Source organism: Thamnophis sirtalis, unplaced genomic scaffold (genome assembly GCF_051295495.1).
Source record: "Thamnophis sirtalis isolate CommonGarterSnake01/CBP01778 unplaced genomic scaffold, rThaSir2_p1.2 scaffold_18, whole genome shotgun sequence".
In the NCBI taxonomy this organism is placed as follows: Eukaryota; Metazoa; Chordata; class Lepidosauria; order Squamata; family Natricidae; genus Thamnophis; species Thamnophis sirtalis.
The window spans coordinates 896,096-913,636 of NW_028261398.1; the positions used below are offsets into that span (position 1 = coordinate 896,096).

Genomic DNA, 17,541 nt, shown 5'->3' on the forward strand with positions numbered 1-17,541 from the left:
AAAGAGGGAAGCAATCTATGAAAGCCCTCTGTTAATAGAAAACAATTGGGATTCTTGGGGAAGGCTGGTTTTGGTAGAGTTTGGATTCTTAATATTTGATTTATTGTCAAGCCCCTTTATGAGGCTGTCAAAGGGGATGGGAAAATATTTGAATGGACTGGAGAACGCCAACACGCATTCACACAAATAAAGTGTGAGCTTGTGAGAGCACTGGGGCTTCCGGACCCCACTAGAGCTCTCACCCTCTTCGCACATGAGTGGGAAGGCATTGCTGCAGCAGTTCTCACCTGGAAACTAGGCTCATGGCAAAGGCCTGGGGCATATTATAGTAAGCAAATAGATATGGGGGGGGCATTGGGAGGGCCTGGATGTCTGAGGGCAGCAACTGCCCTGCTGGTTGAGGAAGCCCAAAAGTTAACACCAGGAGAACATCTAATAGTCAAAGTCCCACATGGGGTTCAGGAGATTATGGAAGCGAAGGGGGCCTTTTGGATGACTGGGGGCCGCCAAGCCAAGTATCGGACTATCCTGCTTGACTCCCCAGTCATTCAATTAGAGGTGTGCGATACCCTCAATCCAGCTACACTCTTGCCCCAGGTGGATACTGAATTGCATCAGGATTGCGTACAGGTGGTGGAGTCTGTATATGCCAGTAGACCCAATCTAAATGCTCAGCCTCTCCCAAATGCTGACTGTGAATGGTTTACAGATGGTGGTAGCTTTATGATGGAAGGTCTGAGAAAGGCGGGATATGCAGTGGTCCCACTGTGGGAAGTTATGGAAGCCGAATCACTACCAGTAAAGACACACCCATGGAGCTTTATGGAAGGAAAGAGGATTGTTAAATGCAAAGGGGTCAACTATTAAGTATGGTCCACAAATTTTAGAATTGTTGGAAGCAGTCTGTCAGCCAAAAGAAGTAGCAGTCATACATGTCAAGGGGCATTCTAAGGAAGACACCCTTTACAAGAAAGGGAACCGGGCTGCAGATAGGGCTGCTAAGGAAGCTGCCCTACGACACTCAGATGGAACAGCTACCCGAATTCCCATGTCTCCTTCCATACCCCCTTCCCCGGCCTCTTATACACCCGGGCACAGGGCATGGGCCAAGTTTATCGGAGGCAAGGAGGGGAACGATGGGTGGCGGGTAGAGAGCAAAGTTATTCTACCAGATACACCTCTAAGGATTCCTTTAAAACAAAATTCGTTATCTGCAGGACTAGATCACCCAGGGCATCCGTTTCAGCCTGTAGACGGGACACTTGTAAAGACGCGGGGACCAACAACCTCCTTGGATCAGCAGTGGAAGGGACCCTTTCAAGGGCTTCAGACCACCCATACAGCCCTAAAAGTGGAAGGCCGGGCATCTTGGATTGATCACTTCCAGAGTGAAGAAATACCCACGATCTGCCCGTCCGGATTCCTGGACTGCGCAGCCTGTGACTTTCTCAGTAGCAGAACTGGGACTGAAGTTATTGTTCTGGAACCAAAAGCCTCCGGAACCATAGTTGTGTGAGAGGAGAACTGCCATCTCCCGTAGGTGTTTTCTCAATTAGAACATTTCCCCAAAAGGTGTTTGTGGCTACCCACACAAGGATTAGGAGTTACCCAATTATTACCACTAGCTGATTGGTGCGACTGTGTGCATGAAGGCTAAGATATTAAGACAAATAAACTTAACAACCTTTGGGATGAGACCACATGATTTTTTTGGGGGGGGGGTGATTTTGTTATGTATCTGTGCTCTTCCCATATAGGTGGGTACCTATGTTATGCCCATTTTACCTGAATGGAAGACTGGAAACCATAGGAATCTTGAACAACTCAGAAAGTACCTGAACCCCTTTCTTTGCTCCGTGGGCTCTGGTCCCTCAATAATGCTTTGTATCACATACAAGCGGTGGGGGAAATCCTAGCCAAGGAGACTGGGGAGTTTTTTTATTGCTGCAGCCAAAGAACAAGAAGCCATTTGGACAATGACAGTTCAGAATAGAATGGCTCTAGATATGATATTGGCATCCTAAGGAGATGGGTGAGCACTACTTGGACAACAATGCTGTGTGCAGATTCTGGAGAAATCCTGGAATTCCACAGCTGAACTACACACATCACAAAGAGAGCTGCAACCCCCCCTCCCCCATGGACGAATGGAAAGAGAAGTGGCATTGACTGACAGGAGGGTTGCCTGATTTCACTGGTTAAGGACCTAATAATGACCCTGGGAGGCAAAGTCATCGTTCTCTTAATCACCTGTTGTGCATTACAATGCCTTCTGCTTTGCCTCCCCACCTGTAAGTAAACCAGGAGGTCTCCCAGTGCAGGGATATTGCTGTTGGGTGAACCTTGGAAAATGAGATCATTTTCAGATTCAAAGGGGGGTGGGGATGATGGGCTGGGTGCTAAAGCAAGGTCATAGCACACACTTGAAAGTAAAGCAGGAAGACTGTAATTGGGGTCTGGGGCTCTGTCTCTCTCACAAGAACAAAGAATGCTTATCAACAGGAAATATGCATGTGTAAAGCTTGCAGCAATTATGGGTAGCTAGAAAGTGGATAAAAGTAAGGAGAATTAGACAACCTGCAGAGCTCAGCTAAAAGTTAGGAATAGAGATGGCCGGCAGCCAATGAAAGGCCTGTTAGAGAACTCCTGGGGCCTTCGTTAGCCAAGGCTTAGGAATGGCACAGCTAGAGACCAATAGAACAAATGGTAGAATTATTGGTAAAGTGTTTTTTAGAGGATATTTCTTATTATTTCACCTTGTCCCGCCTTCTCCTTTAGTGAAAATGTATAAAGCTTTCTTAATCCTTTGTTCTTGGCCTTTTGACCAGGAACATTTTTCCTTGGAGTCCTCCAATAAAAAGCAATCAGAAAACCTGCCCCTCCTGCCTGGGTCCATCATTGGCTTCCACACCAGGCTCAGACCCCAATTGGGGAGAAGACAAGCGGGTCTTTAAACAGCAACTACTAAGTGGATGCAGACGAAGGAGCCTGGCGAAAGGAAGGGGAGGCGATGGGAGGTTCATCCAGAGCCACGTTAATGAGTGGAGCCTCCCTTGACAGAGGCAGTCTACCTGCACAAACCTGCTCAGGAGCCTTGGAAGGAGCCCCCCCCTCCTGGATCCTTTGGGGCCTCCTCCTCCTCTCGGGCGGCGCTTCCTTCCTGGCTCCCTCCGTCCTCCTGCAGGGGGGAGAGAGAGAGAGGCCGAAGCCTCTGCCTCCCGCGGCCCTCCCTCCCGGCCTCCCCCCGCCAGACCAGGCCTCCCTTCTGCGGAGGACCCTCCTGGACTTCCACTCCCGGCATCCCCTGCTCCCCCCCCACCTGCATCAGGCCGCATGCGCACTCGAATCGGGAAAGTCCTTCAGCGGCTGCATGGAATCCGAATGTGAGAGTCTCCTTCAGCCAAGCAACGCCTCTTCCTCTTCTAGTCACGCCCCGTGCGCTTTCCCCGCCAGTTCGCCTCATTTGCATCGGAGCAGCTTCTGCCCCACCCCAATGGCGGGCTGTCGCCGGGCCACACCCCCTACTCGACTCTGCAGCGGCCGCCTTCCCTCCCTTCGTTTGGCTCCTCCCTTGCGCCGCTAGCTCCGCCCCGCCGCTCCCTCCCCTTCGCCCGGCTTAGCCAAACTAAAGAGGGGGGGGCGATGGGGGCGAATGGGGGATTCCCAAAGGGGCTGCAATGGACGGGAACGGAGGGAGGGTCCCATGGGCAGCCTCGGCTTTCCTGGGCCGGAACCCTTTCTGCCTCCCCGGAGCTGCTCCCTTCCCCGCCCCATTCAGCCTGCAGCCCCTGGGCATCTCCGCGTGGCCCCCTTTCCTCCTGGGGCAGGTGGGGTGGAGAAGGGGGGGTTGCAGCTGGGTCCAGGTGCTGCTGGCCGCCTGGCACCAAGACCCCCTTCCTCCCCCCCCGCTGGAAGGAGGAGCGGGCGAGGTGGCGATGGCTGTTGCCAGCCTGAAAGAAGCCTTGAATGTCGCCATCCTTCCGGGTCTTATAATCAACACCATTGAAATTTCCCGGCCACCTGAACCCCGGAGGCTCCTGGCGGCTTTGCAAATGTTAAAGCACGTTTTTATTGTTGTGGGTCGCCTACATTTGGGAGGGTCAAATCCTTCAGGGAAGAAGATAAAAGTCATTTTAGAATACTGGTGTCTCCCCCCCCCCCCCTCTTTGTAGTTCAGGAACCTCTGTGCAGTTTCTCTCCTGGCCTTATCTTCCTTTTGTGGGAAACTCTTGGTGGTACCTGAGCGTAATCATAATTTAGTCCACCTTCCATCCTCACTTCTCATTCTGGAGCCTTGGACTCAATTGCAATTCTTTCCTGAATCTTTGGGCTTCCACAGAAGGAAACAATTTACCTGTCAGAAACCACTTAGCCAGGATGTTGAATGCAAGAATAGCCCCCTTACAGGAAAACCCCCAAAACCACATGGCTAGAACATGAAACTAGAAGCTTTGCAAGATACCTGTGACCTGGGATAGGCAATAGGTGGCCTGAGGTGTCGCTATTTAAGAATAACAAGTGTAAAGGCTTTGGGGGGGGGCTGTAACTCAGCTAACCAATAAATACTACTGGCATTATTGGCAGGGCAAGGGAGGGTGTGTGACTCACCTGGGAGTATACAAATTGAGTGTAAAACTGTAATCTGGGACTTGGAGGCTTTCAAGGCCAGGGTCCTTCTATCCTGGTACCAAAATAGAAGAATATTCTGGTCTCACATCTTGTGTTTGTCGATCAATTGGCTGTCACACTAAGTGACACCCCCCCAGGTCCCTTCCTGCTCCCTTCCCCGCTTACCTAGTAATTAATGCTAGTTGGTATTCCTAAGGAAAGAGTATTGGGCCCCAGGGAGACCCTCGGGGTGCCCCACTGCCTACTTCCCTGCATGTGGAAGTTCCATTAAGGCAGGGCTGTGGCTCATACGTCCTTCCAAATAGGATCTCCAGAATCCCATTAGATTAGGATGCTGGAAGAGAGCAGCTGCTTTGGCCCTCAGCTTCCCTAGAGAGTGGAAGCCACGGAGTGCTGTCCACAAAGTGGCTGCCATGTTGGAGTGGCCAAAAATCACTGCAGGTGCTCTCAGAATGGTGCCCACTTTCAGGACAGCAGCTAAGATCCTCTTTTCACGAAGGCCATGCATTGCAGAGGCTCTTTCCTGAAGAGATCTACTCACAAGATTTGCTCTAGGAGTTCAGGGACTGGGCCGGAAAGCGCTTACAGATTGTTGAGAGCAATATGCTAACTCTTGTAAACCCCTTAGAGAAGGCTGTAAAGCGGTGTATAAGTTCAACTGCAATTGTTACTAAGACAAAGGTTATTAGCCGTGTATTTTTTAAAGCACATCCATGTTGTTCAATTCAATGATTGAGTAAATTTTCTCTTAGTGCATGAGAACAAATACATTCTTGCCATTACTGAAACCTGGTGGGATGAAACCCAGAAGCATTTAAAAATTTCAAAACAGACGCAATAGAAGAAGAGGTGAAGTTACACATCAACAGCTAACCCTTTTTAGAATTGCAAAAAAAAAACCCACTAAATCCCCCCCCCCCAAATCCTTCATTAAATGCACTTGGGTTATTATGAAAGGAAAACGGAATGTGGTTACCATAGGTGTAAACTCCGGATTATCCAATCAGAGGAACTAGAAGAACCTTTTGCTAATCATTTAGCTGGTTAACAGGAAGCATAAAAATAGGGGACTTTAACCATCCTGACAACTGGGAAACACCTAATCACTGCACCTAGTGGGAGGTCGAAGAGGTGAGATACGAGAATATGAAGTTTTCTTGGCCTTAAGAGAGTCCATTGTAGCGGTTTCTGCTGGAAGACAAGGGGACCATTCTGGGGATCCAACTGGCAAGAGTGTCAGATGTCTGGAGATGGTCTTACATGGTTCGGACATTTGGAAAACCTATATAGAGCGAATCAAATAATGACAGAACAATTGTTCCAATTAAGCACCAAGTGGGATGTCAATTTAAAAGCAATTTATTAGAGTATTGTAGCAAACAGATTTCCCTCAACCAAAGAGGAAACAGAACCAGGTTTCATTTTATACTCAACACAGTAGAAAAAGTAGAAAAGAAAAATTGATTGTATGGAAGAAATAAGATTTTTTTTAAAAAAATATAGAAAACATATATTTATAAATATAGATCAGCCTGTTTTTAAAGCATGGAAGAAATCATCCTGCTCAGCTACAGTTATATCAGAGACGTGGACAGTAACATCCCATAATATTAAGCACCAGCACTGAAATGAGAATTGCATTACAGAAGAGAACATTCACATGAGAAATGGCATCTCATTGTAGCCAGTTGAAACATCTAGCATGTACACTTGAAAAGTCCTTTCTTAATCAGCCTGGGAAACTCCCTTATTTGGCAACTATTTACTTTTCTTAATCTCCTCTTTACTCAACCCCCTTATTGGAATTACAATTATCATGGATATCATTATTCTGTTGCTTTGTTAGGACACTGGAAGTTTGTGCACTTGGGACAAATCCCTAGCGTGTCAATTCACAATTGGCCAAATTGGATGCAAAATTCAATTCCCAAGACACACTCTGTGACTTCTCCCACGCCCTTGTGAATTATTTGGTCTTGATGGAGGCCTCTACGCTCAGTATAGCTCTTTCCCCACTCCAGGCATTGGTAGAGTTTCTCTGTAGTGTGGATTATTTGATGCTGAACAAGTTTCCCTTTTGACTGAAGCTCTTTCCACACAACAGGCATTTATGAGGTTTTTCCCCCTGGGTGAATCCTTTGGTGTGCATAAAGTTTGTTCCTCTGCCTGAAGCTCTTTCCACACTGCAGACATTTATGAGGTTTTTCTCCTATGTGGATCTTTTGATGTGTATAAAGGTTGCCCCTCTGACTGAAGCTCTTTCCACACTCCAGGCATGCATGAGGTTTTTCTCCTGTGTGGATCCTTTCATGTGCATAAAGGTGGCTCCTCTGACTAAAGCTTTTTCCACACAACAGACATTTATGAGGTTCTTCTCCTGTGTGGATCCTTTGATGTCTATAAAGGCTGCTCCTCTGACTGAAGCTCTTTCCACACTCCAGACATTTATGAGGTTTTTCTCCTGTGTGGATATTTTGATGTGTATAAAGGCTGCCCCTCTGACTGAAGCTCTTTCCACACTCCAGACATTTATGAGGTTTTTCTCCTGTGTGGATCCTTTGATGTGCATAAAGGTGGCCCCTCTGACTGAAGCTCTTTCCACACTCCAGACATTTATGAGGTTTTTCTCCTGTGTGGATTCTTTGATGTGCATAAAGGCTGGCCTTCCGACTGAAGCTCTTTCCACACTCCAGACATTTATGAGGTTTTTCTCCTGTGTGGATCTTTTGATGTGTATAAAGGTTTCCCCTCCGACTGAAGCTCTTTCCACACTCCAGACATTTATGAGGTTTTTCTCCTGTGTGGATCCTTTGATGTTTATAAAGGTCACTCCTCTGACTGAAGCTCTTTCCACACTCCAGGCATTCATGAGGTTTTTCTCCTGTGTGGATCTTTTGATGTGTATAAAGGTGGCTCCTCTGACTGAAGCTCTTTCCACACTCCAGACATTTATGAGGTTTTTCTCCTGTGTGGATCCTTTGATGTGCATAAAGGTGGCTCCTCTGACTGAAGCTCTTTCCACACTCCAGACATTTATGAGGTTTTTCTCCTGTGTGGATCCTTTGATGTGTATAAAGGTGGCTCCTCTGACTGAAGCTCTTTCCACACTCCAGACATTTATGAGGTTTTTCTCCTGTGTGGATCCTTTGATGTGCATAAAGGGTGCTCCTCTCACTGAAGCTCTTTCCACACTCCAGACATTTATGAGGTTTTTCTCCTGTGTGGATCCTTTGATGTGCATAAAGGTGGCTCCTCCGACTGAAGCTCTTTCCACACTCCAGACATTTATGAGGTTTTTCTCCTGTGTGGATCCTTTGATGTGCATAAAGGTGGCTCCTCTCACTGAAGCTCTTTCCACACTCCAGACATTTATGAGGTTTTTCTCCTGAATGGGCCTTTAGATGCTTTCGAAGATACTCATTTCTCTTGAAGAATTTTTCACATTCCGGGCACTGATATATCTCTTCTTCCTCCTGGATCCTTTGGGGATTCCGGGGTCTTCCGAAGGACCCTCCGCTCTCCAGGCCCGTCTTGGCCTCTCCCCCCGTTTCCTCCTCCCCGCATCGCCCTCCAGGCAGCCGCCTTTCCCGGGCTCCCGCTGGGCTCATCCCTCCTGCAGCTCCGGAGCCCCCCGGCCTTTCCCCGCCGTCTCCCGGGGCTGCTCCGCGGGGCCTGCTCTCCTCCTCCTCCCCTCGGGCGGCGCTTACTTCCTTCCCTCCCCCGCCGGGCTCCTCCGTCCTCCTGCAGGGGAGAAAGAGAGGCGGGTCACGGCGGCGTCCCCCTCACCGCAGGAGAGGCCCAGGCCGAGACCCCCCCTCACGAGGACCCGAAGGAGACCCTCCCAGGGTGCCCCTCCGCCCCAGCAGCCTCTACTTACTTCCGGCTTCTCCGCCTCCGAAGCGGACCGCTCCTTCCGTCAGCTCACTGGTTCCGAAAGTGAAGGCGCTCCATTTCCCAACCCCTCCTTCCTGTGAAGCCCCGCCTCCTCCTCTCCAGGCACCGCCTCCTTGTCGTTCCCCCGAAGGAGAGAAAGGGACCCGCTAGAACAGTTCGGTTCTCAGCCTTCCTGATGCCGTTCGACACGGTTCCTCCTGCAGCGGTGACCCCCAAGCGCAAATTGGGCTCCAGCCTTCCCTTCGCCGCCACGTTCCTTTCTTTTATTTCATTCTCCGCGCCTGGTTTTCCGCCTCAGCAACGGTCCGTCTCGGCCTCCGTAGCTCCGCCCACCGAGCGCCGTCGCTGGGAGGGAGCTGCTTTCCCAGCGTCCTCTGCGCTTGCGCGTCTGTCCCCACTCCGGCCCCTCCTTCCGCCCCGCCCCCTGCCCACAGCCAGCCACCCGGACAGGCGGAGGGAGGGCGGGGCTTCGGTGGGAGGAGCCGTGGTGGCCCCGCCCCTCCCGCCGCCCCTTCCCTTCGGGCGGCTCCTTTGGGCGCGGGAGGCTCCTGGCGGGGGCGGCGGAGCTTCGCCCGGGGAGCTGAAGGGGAGGCTCCGAAGGGAAGGCCCGCCTCCTCCCTTCCCCGGCTTCTCCTGCCAGGCTCCCCCCGGGGGTCTCGGGCGACCCCTGGGAAAAGGCCCCGCCACCCCCAGGAGGAGAACCGCCGGGCCAGGAGCCAAGCAGCCGAAGGGATCCCGGGAAGGGACGGAGCTCAGCCCGAGGGGATCCTGGGAGGCCATTGGGAGACGAGGGAGCCCAGGAGGGACAGGGGGATCCACTGGAAAGCCAGGGATCCCAAGGGGGGGGGGAGAAGCGGATCCCAGGAGGGGATCCCCCCACCCTTTCCTGCAGGGGGGGAAAAGGACCCCTCCTCCCTTTGGGGCTGAGCAGGGGGGAGACCAGCCGCGGGGGGGGGAGCTCTGGGGCCCCTGGAGAAGGAGCTGGAGAGGCTCCTGCAGTTGCTCTGCTTCGGTGGCTCCTCTGGACTTGATCCCCTAGACCGGATCCCCTGCGGTTGAGGATGCCCTCTGGCCACAGGGACCCCCAACCCTGCAGCGGAGGAGACCCCGAGGCCCCCCATGGGACAAGAGCCGCTGGACGTCCCAGCCAAGGAGACCAAAAAGCCCCCCCAGCTCCGGACAAATCTGGCTACGACCAAACAGGGGCCGGAGAAGGCGGGGTGGGAACAGGGGGCGCAAATAAACTCTGTACATGCTCAGGGGCTGCAGTGGCCTGTTTTCCAGAAAGGACGGTTGGGGATCCTGGGAAAGGTCATCCCATGCCAAGCGTGTCCCGTGAATGGCAGCTGCCAGCTGGCCTCTAATTTAAATGGGCCCAATTGGCTTTGGAGACAGGAGACCACAAAGAGATCTCCACTCTGCCTGGAAGAAGCAAAGGCGAACCGCTTCCACATTGGGGCTTCATAAATCAGAAATACACTTCCTAAGGTGGGAAACGTGGCCCCACTTGGCTCTGTCTAAAACTGCCCCCTTGGCTGGGGACCCATCAGCAAAGCCCTTTAAAATACCCCAGTAACGTTCTGGTTGGTCAGGTGACTGACCCCCTTTATGTCCGTCCCTAGCTATGACCTTGATGGCAAGCTCCATTGCAGTATTTATTTGTATGTACTTGAGTAATAATTCTTCTTTAACATGCAATGCACAAAGTGCAAATGTATGAAGTGCAATGTGAAATGGTCCCAGCAAATTCCACGATCTTGAAACTCTCCCTTTGTTGAAGCAGCCTAGAACTGCATTGCCGTTTTTGGAAGAGGCCGCACACTGCTGGCTGAGACTTGGATCCCTCTCAGTTACTCCTTTTGAGCCAGGGACCAGCTCCTTTATCCCAGTGGCTCCCAAACAACTTTAAGACTTGTGGACTTCAACTCCCAGAATTCTGCAGCCAACAGAGCTGGGAGTTGAAGTCCACAAGTCTTAAAGTTGCCAAGTTTGGGAACCTCTGCTTTATACCTATTCATTTGGTATGGGGACTTTCAGACCAAGTTGCAGGAAATTGCAGATCAACCGGACCAGTGGTGGGTTGCTAACCGGTTTACTACCGATTTGCTTGTGCTTGCACTGCGCAATGCTTCAGTGCGTGCACAGAAGTGTCTAGGTGGGTGGGCGGAGCCTCCTGCCACCACCACTGCTTGTTCAGCCGAACTGGGAAACTAGAACTGGGAAAACTGGGATGATATTTGGAACACTGACACTAAAAGGGCTTTCACAGCTGAGGTTGGGTAAATTTGAAGCCGTGCTGGAGTCTTGCAGGGGGGGCTGCCCTGTTCTCTCCCCTGAGAGCTTGTCAGGGGGTCTGTTGCCCTGGTTTTCCTCCCCCTTCCTCACAGTCTCACCCCCTCTTCCCCTGGTTTCCAGTCCAATCTTGATTTGGGCTCCCCCGATGGGGATGGGCTAACCTATGGCTGTCGTAGGGCAGCCTACCCCATCTCCATTTCCATGGGGGAACCCAGCACCTTGCAAGGTCCTGTCAATGCAGCCGTGCAATAAAGACAGGGCTGTTCCTCCTGGTTGTGCTTCTTCTGGAACTGTGAGATCGGTAGTGCTTAAACTTAATAAAATAAATAGGCTGGATTCCTTCACAGGGCTAACAGGGGAGACTGAGGCTGGAATGAAAGATGGAGATGGCTTAGTGGGGGGGAAAAAAGACTCTGCCCATCCTCAATCAATAGGTGGTACCAAATGCACAGGTACAGTACAGGTGGTACCTTGCTCAACAGCAGTAACTCTGAGAGGGATCTTGGAGTCTTAGCAGGCAACCATTGAAATAGGAGCCAGCCGTGTGCAGCAGCTGCCAAAAAAGCCAACACAGTTCTAGGCTGCATCAACAGAGGGAGAGAATCAAGATCACGTGAAGGGTTAATACCACTTTATAAGGCCTTAGTAAGGCCACACTTGGAATATTTGCATCCAGTTTTGGTCTCCACGATGTAGAAAAGATGTGGAGACTCTGGAAAGAGTGCAGAGAAGAGCAACAAAGATTGGGACTGAAGACTAAAACATACGAAGAACGGTTGCAGGAACTGGGTATCTCTAGTTGAATGAAAAGAAGGACCAGGGGAGACAGGATAGCAGCCTTCCAATATCTCAGGGGTTGCCACAAAGAAGAGGGAGTCAAACTATTCTCCAAAGCACCTGAGGGTAAAACAAGAAGCAATGGGTGGAAACTAATCAAGGAGAGAAGCAACTTAGAACCGAGGAGAAATTTCCTGACAGTTAAGAACAATTAACCAGTGGAACAGAAGTTGCCTGCAGAAGTTGTGAATGCCCCAACACTGGAAGTCTTTAAGAAGATGTTGGACAGCCATGTCTGAAATGGTATAGGGCTTCCTGCCCAGGCAGGGGGTTGGACTAGAAGACCTCCAAGGTCCCTTCCAACTCTGCTCTTGTATGTATGTTCTTTGGGCTATTCTATGCTTCACATTTATACAATGTCTTCCGGTTGGTTGGTTCGTTGTGTCTTGTGCTGACAATCCCTCAGTTCCTAAACTACTTGATAAGCTGGTGGTCAATCAACACCTCTGTTAAATAACCAGGGCCTGTTTCCGAGGCTTCAATCCTCTTTTGGAGCACAGGAGGGGCAAAGGAGATTTCTACTTTCAGACTTGTATGATTCTACAACAGTATTTTATTTATTTATTTAGAGTTACATGGGCACTCAAAAAAACTCAGTGCCAGAGGTGGTCAGGCAACCTGGAAGATCATTGAAGATTGTCGAACCAATTCATTAATAGTAATTCCCAACATACAAAGCTGGGATCTTTTATAGTAATATACGTCTCTGAGAAACGGAGTGACATCAAAACCTCACTGACTAATTAATTTGTTCAGTAACTATTTGAAGTTATGCTGGTGCTCTAACAATAACTTTACAATCGATACATGCATGATTTCACAGCATTTTTCACTTACACGATTAACATTACAGTCGGTATGCATTATCCTGTGCCCCACTTGTGCCTTTTCTTTCCCTACCCCTAGGTAGGAGAGGAGAGGAAGGGGTTACAAGAGAGTAAGCAAACTCACCATGCAGAATAACAGTTGAAAGGCCAACAGCGGCACCAACATCTCCAAACCCATTATACAAACAGCCCAGTGTATTCCAAATTGTGTTGGCTCCCTTTTAATCCCTTAGTACAGTGTTTTTCAACCACTGTGCCGCGGCACACTAGTGTGCCGCGGCACAGTGTGAGGTGTGCCGTGGGAAAAACACTCGCCCCCCCCCCTTCCCCCAAAAAATCGTTTTTAAAATGCCTCTGTTGTCTTGGGAGCCTTCGGGGCGAATTCGCTTAATCTCCCGCCGCCGTCGTCCCTTTCACCCGAACCAGAGCTACGGCAAGCCCCGTGGCCGTTGCACGCGTGCGCGATCCTATTTTCTCCAGGGGACGACGAGCCCGAGGGAGGGAGCCGCGCAAGGGTGGGGCTTGTCATTGCAGGCTCTGGGCTGACCCTGCCTGAGAGCAGCTGCAGCTGCAAGCCAAGAGAAATTGAGAGAGAGGGAATGTGCACGTTGCATGAAGGCGGCGGCGGAGGAAGCAGCCCGGTGTCGCTGCTCGCCTTTCCCGCTCTGTGCTTGGGAGAATGTGTGTGTGTGTGTGAGCAGCCACCAACCTCTTCCTCGCCCGCAGAGTCGCAGGAGGAGGCCGAGCAGAAACGCCCCCGCGTCGCGCCACCCCTGCAGGAGACAAGCGGCAGGAGACAAGCTTGCTGCGGGCCGGCAGCTCTCGGCTGGATGAGCGGCAGGATGACCCGTGCCAGCCGACCTTTTCGTCGGCAGGACTCCGTGGTGCATCGGGGGAGGCGATTCCTGTCTCCTCGCCCCGCTGGCTCTCTCCTCCACGCCGGCCAACTACCGTGTGGCTCGGGCGGGGCGTGCGGCGCGCCTGGGATGCCGCTCTGCCCCGCGAGCGCCTCTGGGGCTTGAGACCCCCCCACCCGCCGTCGCCGCCCGCCTGCTCGCTCCCGCTGCCGCGCCGTACGTGAGACCGCGCTGGGTCCGACCGGCCACCCTCCTGGACAGCCGGAGCTGCGGGGGAGACATTTCGCGCGGCGCATTCCGTTCGGGGCAGGTGGCAGGTTTCGAGCGCCGCCTCGCCGCGAGCCTCGACAGAACAGGACACCCCGAATTGGAGCAAAAGGGGTGGCGCGCGACCTGGTGTCCCGCTTGACAGGCAGTGACCCTGGAGCCGCGCCAACTGAGGCAAACTGATGTGGGGACCGGGAGCCCACAGCCCGCCCGCTCTCCGCTGGGGCACAGGGGCCCTCTCGCTGGCTTCAAGCCAAAGATGCCCAGCCCGGCCGACGGCTCCAGGGAATAAACGAAGGATCACTACCATGGCCAAAGCGCCCCTCTCGTCCTCAAACGTCCAAGGGAGCTGCAGTCCCGCGGGGCCAGGGTCCGCCAGGAGCCCTGCGCGGCTGAGAAAGGAGTCTCGTCCGCCGCCCGGCTCAGCCCAACCCGCCCCTTCCAACGGCCCGACCCGAAGAAAGGGAGGGAAGCGGGCTGGGGGGGGGTAGAGGCTGACCACTGGCGGTGTGGGTAGCGGAAGAGAGATCCCCATTTGGACAAAGGAGGTCCTCACCTTCGCTCTCCAAGACTGCCCCGGGCAGCCGCCTGCCCATCACCAATGCTCCCTTCCCTGGAGGAGGGGAACCCAGAGGCAGCCCAGGCTGCCAGGGGCTTTCTCAGGATGGGACAAAGGTGCCGCTCCCCTTCCCTGATTGGAGTGATCAGCTTCGTGGATGTCACTTTGGCCCTTCCTGCAGCCCCTTCAACCTTCACTGGGCAGGGAAAGATCCTTCCAAGCTGACCGGGCAGGGGACCCTCCCCCCCCCCACTGCTTGGGTCCTCCTTTCTGTCTTCTAGGCCCTAGAATTACTTTATATAAAGTCAATATAGGCACAGAGTTAATTTTTTTTAACATTTTCTAATGGTGGTGTGCCTCATGATTTTTTTTCATGAAAAAAGTGTGCCTTTGCACAAAAAAGGTTGAAAAACACTGCCTTAGTAGTATGGAGTACATACCAAAATCTGGCTTATAAGCCCCGCCCCCTTGTTATTGTTTATGTTTTTAGCCACGCCCCTTTGTGTGACGTATTTTGTTATGATTCCACCCCTTTTGTGACGTGTTTTTGTTTACAGTGTAACCCCTCCCCATTTATGACATCAATCCCTAACCCTCAGCCCCAACCACCCTCCCCAAAATGCCGGAACTCCTTTTTAAATGAAGTACTTTAAGGTCATGGTGAGGCAAACCCCAAGTGAACCCGAAAGCCTCATCCCCGGTAGCACGGTTTCAAAAGACGCACCCGCCGGTTGTGACACCCGTGGCCTTTCACACGGGGACGTAGTAACGACAAACACAACAGACCCACAATCCCTTTCGGTATGAATAATTATGACGTCATAATTACTTGCCAGAGGAACTTCACATCGGTGCGTTTTACACAGCCGGTTTAAAAGCAGTATACAAGCAAAGAGTTATATCCTGGATATAACTATGACATGATTTTTAGAAACACCTCCAGTGAGGAAGACGCTACAGACGACTTCCCGTATTATCGAAGACCTACGAAGTATATCACTAGAAACATCTCCAGTGAGGAAGAAGCCACAGATGACTTCCCGTATTATCGAAACCCTACGAAGTATACCACCAGCACGTTTACTGAGGATATTAATGATGATGTTAAACCCGTGATTCTGAAGAGTCGTGATTACCCCATTTGGCTACCAAGGGTTGGTAAAAGGGACTTTTCAAACGATGACAACGACGCTGTAGGATGTGCATGTGGGGGTGTTGATTGCATCTGTACGGCAACTACAGAGGTTGATGAGGACGATGATGACGTGGTTGTCTATTATGCTAGCTCTGATGACGGATATTATTCTGCTAACCAAGTTCGTGAGAGCATGTTGTAAATTACAAAGAAAAGGTTTATGCTAAAGAGCGACGTGTGTTTTATTGTACGGGTTAACGGTGCAGGATGAAGTATAAAAAGGTACTGAAGGAATTGTATTATAGACCAGAAAGTACGGGCAGCTATGGGGGTGCAACATCACTATTTAACGCGGGGCGGAAGAGCATTAAAAACTTAACGCTGAAACAGGTCAAAGCATGGCTGTCTGGGCAAGATGCCTACGTCCTTCATAAACCCACAAGAATTAATTTTCCTAGGAATGCAACAATAGTATCTTGCATAGACTGTCAGTGGCAAGCAGACCTTGTGGGTTTAACAGGATTTGCCTTTGAAAACAATGGCATGAAATTTATCTTAACAGTGATCGATGTGTTATCCAAATATGCCTGTATGGAGTACATACCAAAATCTGGCTTATAAGCCCCGCCCCCTTGTTATTGTTTATGTTTTTAGCCACGCCCCTTTGTGTGACGTATTTTGTTATGATTCCACCCCTTTTGTGACGTGTTTTTGTTTACAGTGTAACCCCTCCCCATTTATGACATCAATCCCTAACCCTCAGCCCCAACCACCCTCCCCAAAATGCCGGAACTCCTTTTTAAATGAAGTACTTTAAGGTCATGGTGAGGCAAACCCCAAGTGAACCCGAAAGCCTCATCCCCGGTAGCACGGTTTCAAAAGACGCACCCGCCGGTTGTGACACCCGTGGCCTTTCACACGGGGACGTAGTAACGACAAACACAACAGACCCACAATCCCTTTCGGTATGAATAATTATGACGTCATAATTACTTGCCAGAGGAACTTCACATCGGTGCGTTTTACACAGCCGGTTTAAAAGCAGTATACAAGCAAAGAGTTATATCCTGGATATAACTATGACATGATTTTTAGAAACACCTCCAGTGAGGAAGACGCTACAGACGACTTCCCGTATTATCGAAGACCTACGAAGTATATCACTAGAAACATCTCCAGTGAGGAAGAAGCCACAGATGACTTCCCGTATTATCGAAACCCTACGAAGTATACCACCAGCACGTTTACTGAGGATATTAATGATGATGTTAAACCCGTGATTCTGAAGAGTCGTGATTACCCCATTTGGCTACCAAGGGTTGGTAAAAGGGACTTTTCAAACGATGACAACGACGCTGTAGGATGTGCATGTGGGGGTGTTGATTGCATCTGTACGGCAACTACAGAGGTTGATGAGGACGATGATGACGTGGTTGTCTATTATGCTAGCTCTGATGACGGATATTATTCTGCTAACCAAGTTCGTGAGAGCATGTTGTAAATTACAAAGAAAAGGTTTATGCTAAAGAGCGACGTGTGTTTTATTGTACGGGTTAACGGTGCAGGATGAAGTATAAAAAGGTACTGAAGGAATTGTATTATAGACCAGAAAGTACGGGCAGCTATGGGGGTGCAACATCACTATTTAACGCGGGGCGGAAGAGCATTAAAAACTTAACGCTGAAACAGGTCAAAGCATGGCTGTCTGGGCAAGATGCCTACGTCCTTCATAAACCCACAAGAATTAATTTTCCTAGGAATGCAACAATAGTATCTTGCATAGACTGTCAGTGGCAAGCAGACCTTGTGGGTTTAACAGGATTTGCCTTTGAAAACAATGGCATGAAATTTATCTTAACAGTGATCGATGTGTTATCCAAATATGCCTGTATGGAGTACATACCAAAATCTGGCTTATAAGCCCCGCCCCCTTGTTATTGTTTATGTTTTTAGCCACGCCCCTTTGTGTGACGTATTTTGTTATGATTCCACCCCTTTTGTGACGTGTTTTTGTTTACAGTGTAACCCCTCCCCATTTATGACATCAATCCCTAACCCTCAGCCCCAACCACCCTCCCCAAAATGCCGGAACTCCTTTTTAAATGAAGTACTTTAAGGTCATGGTGAGGCAAACCCCAAGTGAACCCGAAAGCCTCATCCCCGGTAGCACGGTTTCAAAAGACGCACCCGCCGGTTGTGACACCCGTGGCCTTTCACACGGGGACGTAGTAACGACAAACA

At 50.7% G+C, this 17,541-nt stretch overlaps 2 protein-coding genes across 2 annotated transcripts in view; both read right to left on the reverse strand.

Moving 5' to 3' along the window:
• Positions 1–8,301, reverse strand: part of LOC148042307 (uncharacterized) — a 29,507-nt gene extending 21,206 nt beyond the window's left edge. Inside the window, 3 exon segments of the mRNA XM_087703031.1 lie at positions 6,525–6,703; positions 6,706–6,757; positions 6,759–8,301. Of these exon segments, the coding sequence (XP_087559157.1) occupies positions 6,525–6,703; positions 6,706–6,757; positions 6,759–8,237 (1,710 nt within the window). The 5' untranslated portion in view covers positions 8,238–8,301.
• Positions 1–17,541, reverse strand: part of LOC148042286 (SLAM family member 6-like) — a 979,974-nt gene that overhangs the window by 807,524 nt on the left and 154,909 nt on the right. The gene's annotated exons all lie outside the window — the stretch shown is intronic.